The 20527-nt window shown below is 45.3% G+C and overlaps 2 protein-coding genes across 2 annotated transcripts; one reads left to right on the top strand and one right to left on the bottom strand.

The window, feature by feature from the left end:
- The first annotated feature begins 74 nt into the window (after positions 1-74).
- Positions 75-18551, top strand: BAG1 (BAG cochaperone 1). Its single transcript, XM_037493137.2, has 8 exons — positions 75-101; positions 154-799; positions 2136-2264; positions 3748-3830; positions 7384-7497; positions 9686-9793; positions 10580-10642; positions 11183-18551. The coding sequence occupies exons 1-8, from the start codon at positions 75-77 to the stop codon at positions 11270-11272; spliced, it is 1260 nt and encodes a 419-aa protein (XP_037349034.1). The 3' UTR covers positions 11273-18551.
- SPINK4 (serine peptidase inhibitor Kazal type 4) lies at positions 16308-19806 on the bottom strand. Its single transcript, XM_037494365.2, has 4 exons — positions 19654-19806; positions 19156-19193; positions 17720-17832; positions 16308-16461 (listed from the first exon to the last, which is right to left on the bottom strand). The coding sequence occupies exons 1-4, from the start codon at positions 19712-19714 to the stop codon at positions 16416-16418; spliced, it is 258 nt and encodes an 85-aa protein (XP_037350262.1). The 5' UTR covers positions 19715-19806; the 3' UTR covers positions 16308-16415.
- Positions 19807-20527: the final 721 nt, after the last annotated feature.

Genomic DNA, 20527 nt, shown 5'->3' with positions numbered 1-20527 from the left:
GCGTCTGCCGAGGGGCGTGGCCTCGGTGACGGAAGTGGGCGTGGCTTCACCCGAGCAAGGCGGGGCCTCGGCGAATGGGCGGGATCCGGGGGAGCGGCGTGGCGGGATAGGGCGGAGCGGGAGCGGGGCCTGCTCGGGGGGTGGGGTCGGCAGCCGGGGCGGGGCGGGAGGGTGTCCCCGCGGGGTTGCAGGACGCTGACCTCTGCTCCCACCGCCCGGCGGTCCTCAAGCGCGGGTCTGGCGGAGCGCGGGGGCGCGCAGAGACCGCGAGGCGACCGCGAGCGGCTGGGCACCCGGCGGCGCGCCCCTCGGCCCGGCCGGGAGCCGCGCCAGGCGGAACCCCAGGCCCAGCGCGGCCCGCCTCCCTCGCAGCGACCCTCCCTCAAGAGTGCAGGCAGCGGACATGCCCGTTCCACCCGGGGCACCCCCGCCGGCGCCCGCCGACCGCGGGTGAAGAAGAAAGGCCGGCCTCGCTCGGCCCGGAGCGAAGAGGTGGCCCGGGCTGACGAGGTGGCCCGGGCTGAACAGGTGGCCCGGGCTGAACAGGTGACCCAGGCTGAAGAGGTGACCCTGGCTGACGAGGTGCCCCTGGTTGGAGAGGTGGCCCTGGCTGGAGAGGTGGCCCTGGCTGGAGAGGTGGCCCAGGCTGACGAGGTGGCCCTGGCTGGAGAGGTGACTCGGAGCGAGGAGGTGACTCAGAGCGAAGCGGGGATCCCGGGCGAAGAAGTGACTCAGAGCCAAGAGGTGGCCTGGAGCGAGGACATGGCGGCCGCCGGGCTCACCGTGACCGTCACCCACAGTGAGCGCGGGCGGCGGGGGGGCGCGGTGCGGTGCCCGGGAGTTTGGCCACGTGCGCTCCGGTAGCGTGTGTCCTCGTGTTTGTCCTGGCGTCCCCATGTGGGGTTCTTGTTTGCACCGGTGTGCTGGCTGGTGTGCGGGTCTGTGGCTGCACGCCTGCCCATGTAGTGTCACAAGCCTGTGTGTTTTGTCTCTCTCATGGGTTTGACCGCCGATGTTCGAGATTTATGTCGTTCTCCTAGTTGTGTTATCGTGTGCCTGCAAGTTACCGTGGTTCTTATTTTTTTATTGTGTCAGGTTTGTATTTGGCGACGTGGTGTGTGACTCCCGTGTCTGGACACTTATACACCTGCCGAGTCTGGACTCATGTCCACTGTTTGAGTGGGCTCTGGGTCTCCAGCATTCTGCAGTCTGCCTCCTGTTGGAATTGACATAGAACCAGTCAGTTCACCAGAGAGCTGAGTCCATGAGGTTTTCTCAGGTCCAGCTAGGGGAGACTTCAGTGCCTCTGAATCTGGAAACCAGGATTCTAGATCCTGCAGTTTTGAGTGACCTTAAGAGGTCACACCTGTCTAGGCATCTGATTTCTTTTCTCTGCATTGTAGTTAACACCTACTCTGCTGATTTCATGTGGCTTAGCAGGCTCAAGGCTTGGAGTGATGCATGGGATATCACTCATGGGACATCAGTAAGGAGTGATGTTACCTCCTTACTGCCCACATAGGTGGAAAATAATTGACTTCTTTGCTACAAAAAGAAAGTTTCTGCTTTTCAAATTTATTCATTTGTCTGTTCACCGTGTCCAATGGAAGACACATGGAAGGAAAAACAGTTCCTTAACCTTGGCAACAAGGGAGTCAAGGCCACTATGCAATACAACATACAGAGCACTCAGGACACAGGAGACAGATGGCTTGTGATGAATAGCGTGGGCTTTGGAATCAGATGAGGTCAAGTTCCAGCTCCATGGGCTAGGTCTCCAAAGGCAGGTCTTAACTGGAATGAACTAACAGTTTGCTGATAAACAGTAATAGGTACCTATTTCATGTAGTTCTGAGAATGAAAATAATGGATGATGTGAGCCTAGGATAGCTCCCTTTGCATATTAACTGCTTAAAATGTTAGCTACTATGTCACTAATATTGCTAGTTACTGTAATTGAGCAATCAAAAATCTTTGAGCATGTCTCCAGAGGAAAATTTGGCAGATGGGAGAAGAGGCTATTTGGAATAAGTGGCATATGAAGTCAGGCTTAAAGGCTGGGTAAATAAAGATAATAAAATGTCAGCCTATATTGGTTTATGTGAAATACTTAACAAGTGCCTTTCTCTCCCCAGGCAATGAGAAGCATGACCTTCATGTTACCCCACAACAGGGCAGTAGTGAACCAGTTGTCCAAGACCTAGCCCAGGTTGTTGAAGAGGCCACAGGAGTCCCGCTGTCTTTTCAGAAGCTCATTTTTAAGGGTAGGTATTTCTCTTGCAGCTTTGAGTCTTTATTCCTAAAGGGCATGTTTAAAACACCCTTACCTAATGGATTTTTCAAATTGGGACATTTCTTGTTTATTCCTTCAATAAGCATTTATTGAGGACCTGCTCTGACTGGACACTTTAAAATATTTGGGCAGGTATTAGAGTTGACATCTTAGAAGTGTTGTGGAAATTTTACCATTCGATGAAGCACATGGGCAGTCTTCCCCGGCTCAGATCCTCTTCCCATTGTATATTCATATGGTACTCCCTACTACTTCCTGCATAACTTGCATTGAAATTATGATCAAGTAGTTGCTTTCTTAGTTGCTTCACATCTGGTTTCTCAGAATAACAAACTCCAAGAGGGCAGAGATACTCCTGTGTGCCCAATGCCCAGCATAGTGCTGACAGTGAATGTCGAACAAACATACCAGGGTCTGGATATGGCGGATCCAGATCCAGTGAATGATGCTCATTTCTTTCCCACCCCCTTCCTCAGTCCTCCCATCCCTATGGGAACCCATAGGGTTCTGATATTCTGAAATCTGATGGGGCCAGGTTTATTCTATTTGGTGCCAATTATTATAAAGAATTTAATGATGGAGAATATTTTTATTCATAGCGCAACTCCTTATCTTTTCTTTTAAAAACATTTTATTTCAGAATTATGAAAGCAATCCATGTTTTAAAATAGAACAAAGCATGAAGAATATATTCTCTTGAATAAAGCCCCTCATAACATTTTAGTATATTTTTGTCCAGCTATTTTTTTTGTTTGTCTTGGCATCTGGAAGGGTAGGTTCTTGTTTGTGTTTGTTTTATTGTTATTCTTGATAAAACAGATCGCATTGATTATACAGGGTAGCTCCCTGGCTGGCCGGGGATTGAACTCATGCTGCAGAGGGTGCTCATTGCTTCACAGTGCTGTGCTTAACCCCTTGCGCCACCAGGGAGGCCCTATAAATTTTTTTCTGATGACACTGCAATCATCATCATTTATTGTGGCATTGAAGTTTCATGAAAAAATAAGCTGTGTTGCTTACTCTCAAAAGTCTTCTATTGTAAGGCCTCCCCTGGTGGTGCAGCAGTTGAGCGCTGGGCTGTGAGGCTGTCCGCAGCCTCTACAGTGCCAGTTCGTTCCCCGGCTGCAGGCGAGGGTCCCACAAAAAAAAAAAAAAAAGTCTTCTGTTGTACTGATGTATGGTTGATCAGTATAATCTGTACTCTGTCCCTGAATTTTTGGCTCACTGTTGTGAATAAAGTTGCACAAAATTACTGTATAATAGGCACATGTCCAATTATTTAGGATAAATATCTGAAGTAAAATTACTGGGTTAAGACAGCTCCTTAAAGTTTACACCAATTTCTCCTCTTCTCATTTGTGGACACACTTGTCTATTTCCTGTACCCTTGCTGAAATCTATGTTCAGTATTGTACGATTGTTACAGTTTGACATTACTTTTTTTTTCTCCCCAGGAAAATCTCTGAAGGAAATGGAACAGCCATTATCGGCAATTGGAATACAAAATGGTTGCCGGGTCATGTTAATTGGGAAAAAGGTAAATTACTTTTTTTTTACCAGAATGCCTCAGAATTATATGACTAAGGTTATCTATACATATTTTTGTTTAGAAGGCCAAATTGAGGACCCTGGTTCTGTATTGGTGAAATAGCACTCTAAACAAATACAATCTCTACTTGTTTGATGTCACTACCAGTTTTCTTGTTCTCATGCCCTCCAACTCATTGGTTAAGGGTTTTGCTCTGGGAATTAGGAGAAGTAATACTGCCTCAACAACATGGCTTTTATGTTGGTGGGCAAATCTCAGTCTCATTAAAATGGTATCTGAGACAGACCTTACTGATTCAGAGGGGGATTTGTAAGAAAGAATTTTGTTCAAGAAAGAAAACCTGTACACTTAAAAATTAAGTACTCTGCAAATTTCAGGAATCTTTCTCCTTTTTTTTTTTTTTTTTTAATTAATAAATTTTATTTTTATATTCCCCATACAATTGCAATCCCCCCATTCTGACCCCAATCCCTCCCCTCCCGCCCCCCACCCCCCAAAAAGTGTCTCTGGTTCATAGTTTTTGTTGATTTTGATTTTCACTTTCTTATAGTTATTCATTTTCCTGGTCCCTTATTTAAGTTTTCTAGATCCCTGCTATGAGTGAGACCATCCGGTATTTTTCTTTCTCCTTTTAACTTCCCTTTTTACTAAAATCTCCCACAATGAAAACAACCCTCTTTGGCTGGAAAGAAAGGTTCAGACTAAAGAAAACTGGCAGGGTGGGGGGAAAGAGTTGACGAGAGGTGAGCTCCTGGGATGATGAGAGAGGACCTTGTCAGCCCTGTATTGTGACACAGTGAAATTGTTGGTGATATGAAGTTCTCTTCAAGTGAGGTGGCTGATTCACAGTGAAGAGAGGGCAGAGATTAGCAAAGTGGAGGCAAGGAAAATCTAGTCCAGACTTGGAACTGCCAGGAAACGAACTTAGGATTTGGCCACAAAGAAGAATGTGAACAATTTGGTATAGTATGAAAGCAGAATGCTGCTGGCCTTAGCTACCAATTACTTAGGTGAGAGAAGGGGAAATATTCTAGATTTCTTACTCAGGGGTCAGGGAGAATGGGGCTGGACAATGGGCAGAGCCCAAAGGTTGAATTTGAAGAAGATATAGGGCCCCCATTTGAGCTTTTCTGGGGTGTGTGGAGCACAGTCTAATTCAAGTCTCAGCTCCTCCAGCTCTTGGTTTATACAACCTTAGATTACTTTACGTTAAACCTCAGTTTCATCATCTCAAAATAGTACCTCTCTCATTGGGCTGTGGTAAGACTTAAATCAATAATACAGGTAATGTGCTTAGGATACTACCTGGCATGGTGGGAATATTCACTCAAAATATTCATCGTTGTAATCATCATATTAAATAGAAGTGCTTAGTTGGTGGATGGCATGTAGGAACTCCATTGAAAGGAGTGATAGGATTCCACTTGTCTTTGCCATTCTTGACTCCACTGTGATTTGTTTGCCCCACAGGGTTTAGTCTAGCTGTTGCTATTAGCCCTAGGCTTAGGTTGAATCTGGTTGGCCCATTCTCTGAACCCAAGTTGTCAGAATGTTTACCTAATACATTATCTCTAGACTTGAGTCTTTGTAGATAGAAAATCTTTGTGCATAATCCTTTCGCTTACTTTCCAAGAAGCAGCTGAACTAAGACTATATTTTCTTTTTTAATTTGTTTTTTTTTTTACATCTTTGTCCATTTTTGTAAAATGTTTGATTTCCCCCAGTTGTAATCCCCATAAAATTGCCACCACCAAGTAAGTCACCCATGAACCATCACCATAGTCTCTTATGCTCTTTCCGCCCCTGCTTTGATCCCTCGCCCTCTGCTGCTGTGTGTCTCCAATTTATAGTTTGCCCGCTAGTTTTGTCTTTTTTTTCCTGACCCCTTGTTTGGTTTCTCTATATTCCTCCTATAAGTGAAGCCATTGATATTTTTCTTTTTCCTTCTGACATATTTTTCTGACCATGATCCCTTCCAGCTCCATCCATGTTGCTGCAAATGGCCTGAGTTTATCTTTTTGGATTGCTGAATAGTATTCTTTTGTGTATATATATATATCTTCTTGATCCAGTCATCTATTTCTGTGCATTTAGGTTGTTTCTGTATCTTAGCTATTATAAATAGTGCTGCAATAAACACAAGAGTACAGGTTTCCTTTGGGTAGATTGCTAGGAGTGGAATTGCTGGGTCATATGCTAGCTCCATTTTCGGTAGTTTGAGGGTCCTCCACACTACTTTTCACAGTGGTTAGATCAGTTTGCATTCCCACCAGCAGTGTAAGAAGGATTCCTTTTTCTCCACATCCTTGCCAGCATTTGTTGTTACCAGCTTCTTTAAATGGGCCATTCTCACCAGCATGAGGTGGTATCTTATTGTGGTTTTGACTTGCATTTCCCTGATTATAAGTCATGTTGAGCGGTTTTTTTTTTTTTTACATATACCTGTGGGCCATTTGCATTTCCTCTTTGGAGAAGTATCTTTCTGCCCATTTTTTGGCTGGGTTGTTTGCTTTGTTTTTGCAAGTTGTGTGAGCTCTTTGTAGATCTTTGGAATCAGTCCCTTATCAGTTATAAGGAGTGCAAATATTTTCTCCCAAACAGTAGGGTGTCTCTTTGTTTTGGTTATTATCTCTTTTGCTTTGTGGAAGCTTTTTAGTTTCCTTTTGTCCAAGTGTTTATCTTTTCCTGGAGATGAGTGCTCAAAGATGTTTCTGAGGTATATGTCATGGAGTGTTTTGCCTGTTTCTTCTATATATTTTATGGCTTCAGGTCTTTATTCAAGTCTTACTCATTTTGAGTTGCTTTTTGTGTATGGTATGTGGTAGTAGTCTAGTTTCATTCTTTTGCATGTGGTGGTCCAGTTTCCCCAACACCATTTATTGAAGAGACTGTCCTTGTTCCATTGCATATTCTTTGCTCCTTTGTCATAGATTAATTGTCCATATATATGTGGCTTTATTTCTGGGTTTTCAATTTGATTCCATTGGTCTGTGTATCTGTTTTTGTTCTAGTACCATGCTGTTTTAATTATTATGGCTTTGTAGTATAGTTTGAAGTCTGGGAGTGTGATACCTCCATTCTCCTTTCGAGTAAGACTATATTTTCTGGCTTTGTAGTATAGTTCGAAGTCTGGGAGTGTGATGCCTTAATTCTCCTTTTGAGTAAGATTGATTATATGTGCTTAATTGTGGTCAGGTTTTATTTTCTGACAGAGGCTACTATTCTTAAATATTTTTTTTAAGATTCATTTATTTATTTATGCCTGCAAGAACTGGGTCTAGGCTAGAGGTGAGGGGTAAGAGGATTCACCAGAGACAGAGTGGGGAGCAGAACAGGCAGATCTACTGAAATACACTGCTGAGGGGAGCAGCGGGCAAGACAGGAGAGGTCTGCTGTACCATGTGGGTTAGCTCCCTGGCCAGAGAGTGAACCATGCTGCAGTGGCTGGTGATAACTTGGTAGTGCTATGTCTTTAACCCCTGTGCCACGAGACCCCTACTGTTCTTAATTATTAACTTCATTTTATTCTGAAACATTTTAGAATAGTCCAGAGGAAGAGGTTGAGCTGAAGAAGTTGAAAGATTTGGAGAAGTCTGTGGAGAAGATAGCGAACCAACTACAAGAATTAAATAAAGAACTTACTGGAATTCAGCAGGTAACTCGTTTTAGTGAACTTTGACTTTTTGTCTTCTACCAGAACTTTGTGGAGACACACTGTGTAGTTACCAGGGCAGCTTCTGTAGTCAGACTCTCTGGGTTCAGATCCTGGCTCTACTCTATCACTTTGGACCAGTTTGCCTTTATCTCAAGTGCTTCTCTATAAAAAGAGAATAATGGTGGTACCTCCCTCTTAAGGTTGTTGTGAGGATTAAACAATGTAGTTTGAGCCTGACACATATAAGTGCTTTTTTTAAATTATTTTATTTTCACATCATTGTTCACTTTTGTATGATGATTGATTTCTCCCCCAGGTGTAATCCCTATAAAATTCCCACCCCAAATCATCCATGAACTGTCATCATAGTTTCTTGTGTTCTTCCCTCTCCCTTTGTTACCCCCCCCCCCATACTAGGTGCTATTTAAGTGTTACTGTCATTGTTACAGTCAAAGCCCAGCCAACAACCATTTGTGCTCCTAGGAGAGCACCTGCCAGCCTAGGATCTATTTGTTTCAGTCTAGTCTGTTACAGTGTGCTTAGCAAGGGGACATTTAGTTCTATAGAAAGTTGAAGTTGTGCATGATCTTAGCAAGGGGCCATTCAGTTCTTTGCATGGAGTACTGAAACCAAGTAAGGATTGGGTTCAGCTCCAAACAACTTATTACTCCCCCAATTGCTTTTGTAACTATGGATATGTTTGTGTTTTAATTACAAAAGTAATACGTGCTGTGATTGTAAATATTTTAAATAAACGTAAGGGCACTTATAGGGAAAATAAAAGTTACCTGTAAGACCTAACTCAAAGCAGTTTCTAAGATTGGACTATGTTTTACCTTAAAAAACTATTAGCATGGGCCTCCCCGGTGGCGCAGCGGTTGAGCGCTGGGTCACGAAGCTGCCCGCGGCCTCTGCGGCACTGGTTCGATCTCTGGCTGCTCACCCGCCACCAGAGGAGGGTCCCACATGGCGCGCAGACCTCTCCTGCTGCCCAATGCTCCCCTCAGCAGTGTACCTCGGTCCTTCTGCCTGCTCTGCTCCCCGCTCTGGCTCTGGTGAATTCTCTCACCCTCCCGCACTTCTGACTGTACCCAGTGCTTGTATAAATAAATAAATAAATCTTTTAAAAAAAACAAACTATTAGCATGTTATGTATACTCTGTAAATTGTTCTCTTACTGGATAAAAAATTGAACTTTTTCCTATGTCATTAAAAATGATCAGCAGCTTTCAGCAGCTGATGACATGGGATCTCTGTCGTGCTAGCCCTTTGATCCTCTCCTGAAGCTCCTCAATAAATAGTTTGATCCCCTCTCTCAGATGATCATACTTTTTAAAACTTGGCATAATATTTAATCATAAATGAATATATGGTTTACCTGACTATTCTTTAGTGCTCATCAACCAACATTTTCCCATTATGCATAAAGCTTCTTTGAATGTCCTTGGGCAAAAATCTTTTTTGACCGTTTTTTTGGTAGGAAAAATTCTTTGAGTTGGAATTGCTGGCTGCTATGTACAGCTTTTGCTACATATTGTCAAATCTGCATTTGTAGGTGTTAGCTTTGATAAACATCCTCAGAGGTCCCTGCTATCCACCTGTTGTTACCAGCTAACTGGTCATTAGGCTAACCAATGTGACTCAACAGCAAGACAGTTTAATAAAAATAATGTATGTGTGGCCATTTGCTAGCACTGACTGTCAGGGTTTATGTTAAGAGTATTTATTGCCCTTTGTCCTCATGGTAACCACTGGGGTGTGGGTATCATAATCTCCATTTAAAAAATGAGGACACCCAGAGTAGTTAACTAACTTCTTCAAGATCACAAATCAGTAAATGGCAGTCAGGATTTAAGCCCAGGCCTGTGAATCTCTAAGCCCTGTGCTCTTTAATGCCTGACTCTTGATACAGGTAAATGCTCCTGGCTTCACCAGAGTCAGACCTCAGAAGGCACTTGCAAGCCCTGGTGGGCCGCATGAGATAGAGGAGCCTGCAGCCTGTTACAGTGCTTGTGTTGGCTCAAGGCCAACTTTTCTGGTTTTTTCTGTGGTGAAATGGTGGGTGTGAGATCTGGCCTAGCCTGTTAGGTGAATGTGACCTTAAGATGTAGCTACTTCGTCAGTTCCTTGGCTTGGGGTTTTCTGTCGGCCTCAAGGAATCCTTGCAATAATGCTTACTCCTCCACAGGGTTTTCTGGCCAAAGACTTGCAAGCTGAAGCTCTTTGCAAACTCAACAGGAGAGTAAAAGCCACAATTGAGCAATTTATGAAGATCTTGGAGGAGATTGACACGCTGGTAATTCAATATTCAACTGAGAAGAACCAGTTTCCTTTGCTTATATTTCAGTTACATTCTCCTTACTGCAATCTTATTGTCTGAGCAAGCCCGTTACCTGAGGATGTTTAGTACCTACTATGTGTCAGACACTGCTAGATCCTAGGTGAATACAGATAGGTAAGACAGTTCTGATTACAAGGCACACTCATTCCACCAGCATGGGGCTTTTGTCATTTTTATTTAGTCACATCCTAGTACAATCCTTAATTCTCATGAAGCTAAAACCAAGTGATCCATGGTCTCATGGTCAGAGAAACGCAGTGCTTTGCTTTTCTGATATTTATATGACTTATTTATGTCACAGAGCTCATTATCTGAATAATTCAGTCAGACTAGCCTCTCATGAGACTATTGAGAATCATTGATTCCATGTTCCCTTTTACAGATGAAGGTAATGGTTATCTCCAGGATGATGCTTCATTCTTGGGGATGAACTACTTTGCTTGGGGTTGGGATGAGATTATACTTTGGGCAGGACATACTATCCATACATGAGAAAGTGAAAGGACAAAATCCACATTACAAGTCAGTTTCCGTGACCCACATTGAGAATAAAGGGAGCTCTTATAGAGGCAAGAGCCATTAGAAAGTCCATGTAGGATCCAGACTCAGGGGAAGGATTCCCAAACATGCATGTCTCATGGATATCAGTGACCTGTGACATATTTGATGGGTCTTGAGTGGTTGTTTCAGACATGTCACTTTTCCTAAAATCTATTTATATGTCAATTTATTCTTTCATAGATTCTGCCAGAAAATTTCAAAGATAGTAGACTGAAAAGGAAGGGTTTGGTGAAAAAGATTCAGGTGAGTTGTAGGTAGAGCATTACAAAGTAGAATGTGTTGGTTTGTTGGTGTGTTTATTATGTGTCCACAGTAGAGCAGGATAGATGTGTGTGGCATGGCCTTTTTTTGGTTGCTATTTCTCAACATGAATCCAGAATATTAGACAAGAGTCTCTTTCCTGTCCCTGTAATTATATATAAATTGCAAGAATTTAGGGAGGATGATCCTTGGGGAGCAGATAAGGCTGACATGTTACACAATTCCAGAAGACACACCCATTGGACAGGGTCCCCTGAAGTTGTGCAGTTGCAGTACGGTGGCCCCAAGGCAAGGCCTTCTGTCCTCACCACCCTTTTGGGGGTTGTAGGCTTAGAGCATTGTCAGAAACCCTGGTCCAGTGGGTCCCTCTTCCTCCTTCCCCTAACCTTGGAGCCCAGGCCATCTCCATCTCTGCACAAGGTTTTCTGGGTTCCTCGAATGGCAGAGCAAAGAAAGAACCTTTCATGGGCAGGGGTTAGCTAGTCCTGGATGGACCCTCACTGCCTGGCATTTATCTTTCAGGCATTTCTAGCTGAATGTGACGCAGCGGAGCAGAGCATCTGCCAGGAGACAGAGCGGCTGCAGTCTACAAACTTGGCATTAGCCGAGTGAGGTGAGGTGGGAGAGGCTCTGAAGAACAGCACCACCAGCTCTTCCTTCTCTGGAACAGAAGTCGCCTGATTTCTCCAGGGTTGTGGGGGTCATTTGGGTGATTGCCGGTTTTCTTACTGCCACACCTATTCTCAGTGAACAAGTATTGTCTTTGCAACCTTAAATGGTTCTGTTTTCTCATCCTGTCTCTTTGTGACTATTGTCCAGCAGCACATCTTGTCTAAAGGCTTCCCTGCCCAAGTCTTTCCGGCTCCTTTGACCTTTGTGTGCTTCCTTTGGCCTGGTGAGAACGCTCAATTGTCCTGGGATAGTTCCACTTTAGCCCACCCTGATTTTTCAGATATGGATGCCCTTTTTGGTCTTGTGATCCCATAATCCCATAGATGTAAACCAGAATCACCAGGAGGTTGCATCTAGTCAGGAATGTTGGGAATGGCCAGGAGCAGGTGTTTGGCACACGAATAGTCCAGGTGTCCCTCATTGTGACTTCACTGCAGAACAGCTGGCTGGGTGGTTGGTTCACAGACCCTGTCTTTACTTCCCAGTGAATACCCAGCCTCAGGCCTTTAGATCTTAAAGGCCGATTCCTGGGGTGGCATCTATGGTTGAAGCCTGCACTTCCAACAGATGTCTGGAAGGTTAGAACTCAGTATTGACTGAGTCTCTGCTAGAAACCAGGTTAGATCCCAGAGAGGGGAGCCAGAGTGTAAAGCACCCGGTGGTGAAGCCAGCCAAAACTTCTCAGGCGTTTCTTATAGGCATTTTGTTCACCTTTCTAGCATATTTCCTACAAAGCTGACCCCATTCATTTGTGGTCTTCCCCAAACCCCCCCCCCCACTTTGTAAAAAAAAAAAATGTGTGTATATGCCAGCAAGCAGAAGGGTGTTTAAACTTATTTTTGGATAAAATTTGAAACGCAAAAGCCTTCTGTGGTTGTAGCTATACTTTATGTTTTAATAAAGTCAGAAGTGGCCCTAGAACTCTTGAACAGGTCAGCTGCTGTCTTCCTTTCTCTTTTTTTCCACACAGCGCCCAGGATTGCTCCCGACACCTCTAAGGCTGACCTGATTTGGCAGAGGGGGGCGTCCACTGATCCACCACAAGGTGGCGGTAGGGGTGAACTAGTGGGCAAGGCATGGGCCCAGCCGATCACACACCCCTAGCTTTAAACACAGTAGTTCAATATTTTTGTTTTCATGTAGTAGCTGTGTGGTCTTGGGCTGCACATTTAAAGAAGAGTTACTGTGTGCCAGATTCTAAATTCTTTAGGTGTTTTACTTGTTTAATCCTCACATAACCTAGGAGGTAGACAGATACTACTCCTATTTTAGAGACAAGAAAACAGAGAGAACTTAGGTAATTAGCTTTTGTGCAAGTGGCAAAACCAGGACAGGAAGCTGGGCAGTTTGATCTAGCCTGTGCTCTCAATCTCCACTGTACTGCCTCCCAGCCACCCCAGGGTCTGGTGCTCATGCACATTTCTCTCCTCTCTCTCATGTTCTCTCTCTGCATCTCCCTCTGTTTGTCTTTCATGCTGGCCCTCTCCAGTTCATTCTCCACACAGCATCCTGAGTGATCACGAAGTGCAAATCTTACTGTGATGGTCCCCTGCTAGCAACCTTCAATGGCTCCCATTTCTCTTAGGATAAAGGATGAAATCCACCTTACACCGTGCCACATCTCATCTCGGACCATGCTCCTGCCTACTCTCTGTTGTCAGCTACTCTGTCTTCCATCACGTCTTCAGATGTCCTATGCACTCTCCTGCCCCAGGGTCTTTGTGCACCCCATTCCTGTGCTTGCTCGGCTCCTCACCATCCTTCCCCGATTCCCACCCCTTTGCTAGGTAACTCTTATTCCTCCTTCAGAATTTGTCTTCTTCTCTGAAGAAATCTCACCTGAGAACATATCGAGCTCATCTGTTTATAGCTTGCCCTAACTTTTCCTTATGATAAGCAGCATTTATCATAATCTGCGATGATTTATTTCTGGGATTATTTGGTTAATATTTGCTTTTTACACTGGGCTATAAGTTTGAGTTAAGGAGCTTCTTTGTCTTGTTAATAGCATATTTCAAGCACATTGGCTGGTTTGTAGTAGGTACTTAATAAATATTTGGAAAATGAGTGAATCACACATGAAGAGTATAATTCCCACAGCTGCACTCAGCCACTGGAGCTCTATCGGCATTGGAATTTACAGCATTTAACAGTCATTGTCTTATTTCAGGGTTGAGAAGGTGTGGACTACTGGGTAAATGAGCGAGGTGGTGTCTGGGCCTGTGTTCACAGCCCACCCACACAGATCTGCTTATCCACAGGATGTCTCTGACTTTGAAGGGAGAGAACATTCCTGCACATAACGTACATGGCACGTAATGAGTTCTACCAATAAATGGGACTCCGTGGTTCCCACATACATCCTTCAGCTTCACAGAGCTAGAAGAATTCTCCCACGCTGTCTTTCATGAGAGACTAAGCTAGCCCCACCCACTCAGCTTGTGAAATTGGGTATGGTCAGTATGGTATGGCCAATGGCTTCCATGCTTTGTTTTTTCACATGTTAAAAGGACAGATTTATTAAGAAACGGAGAAAGAAAAAGAGGCACCTGCATAGTCACAGGTGGACAGGAGAACTACTGACTTCATGCTTTGTTGTCATAGATTTCTTCAATCCCTCAAGGCACAGCTTAAAGGTTATCTCCTCAGAGAAGCCTTTGTCATCCTGTATTTAGGCCTCTTTTACTTGAAAATGTCAGAAACAGTCCTCAAGAGACTGTTGAAATAGAACATTTATTGGCTGGATGTCAGGTTATCCTATGTAACTTTGGGAAGTTAGAGGGCAACTGGGCCTCAAAAACTGGAATCATCCCATATCTCTCTTTGCATGCTGATGGCATTCTTTCTGTCTTGCTTCTTCCACAAGTAGGAAACATGGCTGCAGGCAGCCCTACTTCATGCATCTTACAGCTTCACTACCAGGGAGAACCTGCCTCTGTTTCCTTATTAATTGAAAAACTCAAGAGAATTATTTTTACCAATTAGCTGTGACCAGGGCAGCAGATAGAGTGCCTTTAGAGCCCACACTTAATTTCAGGGTGGTTCCCAGCATCTATATATTGGGAAATTAGGTATTTCTTCCAATGTGGTGCCTGGCATATTCAGGATTTTTCATTGTGTGAGTGAAGCCTGGGAGGAGAGAGTCAAGGAGGAAATACTTGGCTGAGCTGTACCATTTGAGTATAAGGAGGATTTCCCACTTAGGGAAGAAACTTTGAGGTCACCAATATCCACTCTCTCCTTCTGTAATAAGTGAACTCCTAATTGCAGCTTAGCACACAACCAACCAGATAATAATTTTTTCCCAATCCAGTGCTAGCTTGACCAAGAGATACATTTCAGCAAATGGGATGTAAACAGTGTACATCATATGAGAAGCATCTTCAAAAGTAGTAGTGTACCCTTCTTTCTCCTCTCCATTCTGAGGTTGGAATGTAGACATGATGGCTGGAATTGGGGCAGCCATCTTAGACATAGAGGCAGAAACTGATGAGGATGGCAGGGTAATAATATAAAAGTAGCATGAAGTTAGCATACTTCCTGGGTGAGAAAATGTGTGGGAAAAATTAACATCCATCTATCTAAGCCTCTGTTATTTTGACTTTTTCTTTCCTCACAGCCAATCTTGGTCTTGTATCATTCCCATGTGGAATGTTTCCAGATGGGAAACAAGTTGCTATTACCCGTAATAGTAGAAGGGCTTATAAATATCTCCCAGTGCCTATGCCCTGTAATCTGAGTAACAGTTCCTGTCCACATTCCCATTTGGATGGTCCAGGGAATGTTGGTTCCTGCCTTCCCCTCTCTGCACCAGTTTCCGCTCATATTCTATGTTTCCCAGAGTTTTTCCCGCTCCATCTGCCCACTCTAGAACAGGAGTCCAAGTCTATATGAAACTGCTCCCACCTGGCCAGTTTCCTTTCACTCTCCTCCCCCACATATACTCTATACACTATTACCAAGAGGCTCCTGCTTCTTAAGGCTTTTGCCTTAAGAAGACATTTGGCATATACCACAGGCCAGGGTTCCATGGAGGGATTTCTGAATGCTGTGTTCCTGTGCATCACTGTGAGTGCACATGTGCCGTGTGTGCCTGGGGTTGCATCCGATATCAGCGTGTTAAACAACCAATCAGAGTGAATGTTGACCGAAAGAGCAGAGCAGGGACTGGAAATCATCCTGCTGTGGGTGGCCAAGTTGCAGTGGGGGACACTCAAGGACTTGGGGCAGCACCTATTTCCAACTGTTACAGACCTGATTCAATATTTCAACAAGCAGTTCAGCTGTACTGTGCGTGGACACTTCCTACTGCCTGAGTTTCAGTCGTGCTGGCATCACTTGAGTAACTCTGGGGAGACTTGAGCCCAGAGAGAGAGCCATCAGGGGTGTGGTACCCTCCCAAAGTTGACTGAAATTGAGCCACACACTTTAGCAGTGGCAAAAGGGCATAGATTGCTCCTAATTACTAACCTTAGTGACAGGTTGGGGCAAAATAGAGCACTGGCAGAGTACTGGGGATCGGGACTGACCTGTCAGAGTCTTGACCACCTTAAGGCAGAAGAGGGCCTACCTGGTGGCGTAGGGGTTAAAGTTAGCACTATCAAGCTATCACTAGCCAATGTGGCCTGAGTTTGCTCCCTGGCCAGGGAGCTGACCCACATGGCACAGCAGACCTCTCCTGTCTCCCCGCTGCACCCCTCAGCAGTGTATTTCAGTAGCTCTGCCTGTTCTGCTCCCCACTCTGTCTCTGGTGAATCCTCTCACTGCCCCTGCACCTCTGGCCTGCACCCCACTTGTATGCATAAATAAATAAAAATAGATCTTGAAAAAAAAAACAACAACCATAAGGCAGAAGTTACCTGGGACCTTTTGGAGGATATGTGAGGAGGATGAGGAACTCTGCAGGATGTCAGGTTCAGAGTGGGGGAGGGCAGCAAAATTCTACCTTCCCCCGTTACCTCCCTGAGTCCCCAAAGACTACAGCCCACTTGGCTGCATTGGGCTAGCTCTTTTATTTCATATCACATCTCTGCTTCTACCATTGCTCTCCATCCTGAAGCTTCTGGCTTACAGGTCTGTAGGCTCAGCACTTGCCATCCTTTATGATCTGGATGTCCTGTTTGGTTTTCCTAGGGTCACAGGAGGAAAAGATGAGGTCATGTCGGGAACTATACCTTTCAGTTCATCCTGGCGCCCTGCTGAGTCATCCACTACACACCCAGTGCAGGTCCCAGGGGTCTCTGGGCACATTTTTTCACAGCTTTTCCCTCCTGCACACCCTTCCTCTAGGAAATTTCAACTTGCCGGGTGTCAGCCATCACTACATGCTGATGGCTGCAGATTCATCTCTCGAGCAGATCTCTAGGATTATTCTTGCAATTGTCATCGGACATTGCCGGTGGAATGCCCCAGAGACTCAACTGTTCACAAACATCATTGCCTCACAAAACTACCACTCCCCTCTACCCTCTAGTCTCAGTCTGTCCATTCTACCGCCCGTGTAACCAAGAGTCTTTAATTATCATCATTTTCCAAGGACAATGTCCAGCTGTGCTTCTATTCATCTGAAGTCTTGCAGTTTCCAAGGACTTTCTTCTCTATCATCTTGCTTAGCTCTGACTTGCACAAGGATCTTATTAATGAAGAAATGAGACCAAATAGGCCATCTCATGTACCAACCTCACGTTCTGGCCTTGCCTGGTTCTCTATTCATTTCTTGCTTCCACCCCCATTCTCTTTTAACTTCCATCATAGCCACCTTCTTATATTTCCTCAAATACAAGTTTTCCTTTGCTTCTATGCTTCTCCAAACTCATTTTTCTACCTGGAATTACCTTTCCTTGTTCTTTCTGTTTCCTAGCTGATTTCTGCTTATCCCTTAGGACTCAGGGGCCACCTCCTCCACGAAGACCTCCCTCCTCATCCTTGTGCTTTATTTGAGCCTTTAGTATTCCAGGCTGCAGTTGGCTATAAATTGCTTCCCCCTTAGTCTTACCATATACCCCGGGAGGCCAGTGGTGCTGTCTAGCTTATCTTCTTGTCTGCCTAGTGTCTAGCACCTAACAGTGCTCAATAAATAATTGTTGGCTAGAGGAAAAAATGAAATGAGGTCACCCAGTCGGGCAGAACAAGGAAAAGAATCCAAGGCTTCTGCCACTACGGCTAAATCCCTCCTCTGCCATCAACAGTAGCTGTCTGCTTGGAGTCATGTGCCTTCTTTAAATTATATTTGTGCTCATTCTGTTTGGGGGAATTGTTGGAGGACTGTTCTCAGGCCAAGTGTGTGTGAAGGAAGAAATAGGTCAAATCTTGCCCCTTTCAAACTTGTATGTACCAGAGATGGCACCACCCAGACAAGTTACAGGGAAGGTTGGGGAGTGAACTTACATGCGGGCCAAGCAGAGGTGGCATTCACTATCATAGGTGACCCCGTCAGTGCCACAGACCAGGCTGTATGTCTTAGGACAATTCGGAGATTCTGTCATATGCTCACAGGCGGGCTGCAGAAGAGAAAGTAGGGAGGGTACTTAGGGATCGGGAAACAGCAAGGGCGGACCCAGGGGCTCTGCTTGGAGTAGAAGGTCTCCGAGGAGGAACCAGATTCAAGAAAGCTCCAGAATGTGTCCCATGAGCCTGAAACCAACCAATGCCCTTGGCATGTTTGCTTTAGCATATACATGTATGACAGTGTAGGTGGCTGTGGGTATGTATACCTGTATCTGCTGAGCCAATTATGTGGGCGTGCAGGTGTGTACCCCTGTTTATGTGGCTGGAGTGAGTTTGTTCCCTCAGGCTCCTGGGGACAATTTTACACCCTTCAGAGGGTCTAACTGAAACCCCCCTGCTGCTGGTCCCTTTGAAGACCCCAGGCAATAGAACCACCCACCATTCCCAGGCCTCTCTCCCTTGGGGGCTCCTGAACTCATCCTGGCCTGTACAACCTATCAGGCCCTTGGTGTGGGAAAGTTGGGCAAGTGGGACAGGCCTTGAGATTTCTCTGAGGCTCAGTCTGAAAGAGTTTCAGGGTAGGCCTAAGGCGAGGGTCAGGCCTGGGACAGTATTAGGTGAGGATGCAGGCCTTCAAGATGAGAGTTCTCCCACTGATTATCTGTGTGAACTTGGTGAGTTATTTCCACTCTCTGAGCTTCATTTCTCCTTGTGCAAAAATCACAGAAATAAAATTCTCACATAATGTTAATTGGCATAATATATGTAAAGTTTTTGGCTCCTTGACAGTAGTGGGGAGGTGGGGGCAGCTGAGAGGGAAGTTGCTGAGATGGCTAGATGGAGACTTTGAGCCTCTTTATTTACCTACGTGAAAGTCTCGAAGAGGACACTGCCTTGGGGCCCTGGAACGTCAGACCCAGGGCCAAGGTGGAATCAGGGTCAGAAACAACTTGGCATTTGCACCCCAGAGTGAAAAGATAGATGGTGGGGTGTGTATAGAAAGGGCTGTTATATTCTCGAAGGCCATTCAGTGCCAGGGTGGCCTCCTTAGCCTGAACCCCACAGCCTGTCCGTTTGCACTATGCAAGGTAGAGCGCATTAGTGAGCCTGGGAGGGGGTTCTCGCTGCTGGGAGGGGCCTTGGACACCAGGCTGGAGCAACTCTCTCAGTGGTCTGGAGGCCAGACCCTCCTCAGCCTGGAAAGACTAACCTGGAAAACTATAGGCTCAGGAGGCCACCCTGATGGCTCTGACTGTGCCATTAGAGGTGTCCGGGCAGGAGCACAGAGAAGAAAAGTGCTGGTTTTCCAGCATGGATGACAATCCCCCCGAACCCCCCTGCAAAGGGAAAGCCAGAACTGGAAGCAACTGCCTTACCATTCTGGAGAAAACAAACTTTCCTGATACTGACACTTCTGAAAGGCAAAAAAGTAAGAATTAAGGGATATCCACTTTAGATCCTGGGTCCAGGAGCTCATAGACCTAGGTCAGGCTTCCTGCAGCTCCTACCACCCTGCAGCCAACCTATCTGCCCCGAGATAGGCCTTTTCCTTTCTGCCTCTCTAATCTCTATCTAACCCAGTAGGTGCTCATTACAGCTTTGAACTAGAACAACTTCCTACATTACAGTTGGAGAAACAGAGGCCCCCAAAGGGGAGGGGACTTCATAATCCTGGACCAGCATCAGGATTTAAACCCAGGTTCCTTTTCTCCTAATCCAGGTGGGGGCTTTTCCCCACCGTGGTGAAGAGTATAGAAAAAAGGTATATGCAGAAAGCCAAGACTTCACAGGCTGCTTCCAGCCCTGTCTCTGCCCCCCACCCCCAAGCTCACCTACTAACACCAAGCCACAGAGTCCAGATTCTGTCCACTCACCTCTCTCCACAATGAGGAGGGCAGCCAAGGCCAGAGTGACCACCCATAGGCGGACGGCCATGCTGATCCTGGGTTGATGTGGCCTGATCTAGTTGGGGCCTGAATACAGGAAAGGATAGGGTCCTGTTTATAGAGCTGATCCCTGCTCTTATCTTATCTGGGACCAGATGGAGAGGCTGTGAGCGTCACCCAGAGTTAATCTCTGCACCCTGGCATCTGGAAAAGGCATGCCCTTGGCAGAGATCCTGAGATGTAGTGGTGGGGGCTATGTCTGTGGGCTCCCAGATCCAGAGTGAGGAGTCATTTGGACTTGTAAAGCTGACTCCACATGATGTGCATATGATGAGGGCAGGGACTAGAGGAAGGGGAAACTCAAGTAGAAAGAGAGATAGGAAGAAAAAAAGCAACTGGAAAGTGGCAGGAGGTAGAGGAAAGGGCTGGAAACATGGATTTGTTTGCCAGTGCCTCCACCAATCAATATTGTGAACTCAGAAAAGCCACTTTCCTCAATGGGGCCCCAGTTTAACAATGCACAAAATGGGGAATGACAATTCTGGCTCTGCCTGCCTCCTATGGCTTCTGCAGAGATGAGAGTCACAAGCAGACAGAAAAACATTTTGCAGAGTATGAAATGAAGATGGAAATAGAAATGATTCCTTTTATCTCCTTTTTTTCACCATGAAGAGAGCACAACTAAGAGAGGAAGGAAAAGAGGCAAATTAGCAGATAAGGAAAATGCCCTCATTTGTTGTATGCCCGTTTATATTTTAATGAGTTAAATACAGATAAGAATCTTTCCGAGAACAATCACTATCTAAAACTCCCCTATTAATTTGATGAGCTCTATTATACAAAAAATAACAGTGCTTTATTT

Source organism: Talpa occidentalis, unplaced genomic scaffold, assembly GCF_014898055.3.
Source record: "Talpa occidentalis isolate TD23 unplaced genomic scaffold, MPIMG_talOcc4v2.1 talOcc4.7, whole genome shotgun sequence".
NCBI lineage: Eukaryota > Metazoa > Chordata > Mammalia > Eulipotyphla > Talpidae > Talpa > Talpa occidentalis.
Note: the sequence above shows the minus strand (reverse complement) of the source record. Positions and strands in the feature narration are given on the sequence as shown.

Coding starts and splice junctions, on each gene's coding strand:
- BAG1 (XM_037493137.2), top strand. CDS start 75: ATGGGCGGGATCCGGGGGAGCGGCGTG. Junction 2,265..3,747: donor TCAGAAGCTCATTTTTAAGG/GTAGGTATTTCT, acceptor TTTTCTCCCCAG/GAAAATCTCTGAAGGAAATG. Junction 10,643..11,182: donor GTTTGGTGAAAAAGATTCAG/GTGAGTTGTAGG, acceptor TTTATCTTTCAG/GCATTTCTAGCTGAATGTGA.
- SPINK4 (XM_037494365.2), bottom strand. CDS start 19,714: ATGGCCGTCCGCCTATGGGTGGTCACTCTGGCCTTGGCTGCCCTCCTC. Junction 17,833..19,155: donor AGTTTGTTTTCTCCAGAATG/GTAAGGCAGTTG, acceptor TCTCTTCTGCAG/CCCGCCTGTGAGCATATGAC. Junction 16,462..17,719: donor CACCTCTGCTTGGCCCGCAT/GTAAGTTCACTC, acceptor CTGTGACCCTAG/GAAAACCAAACAGGACATCC.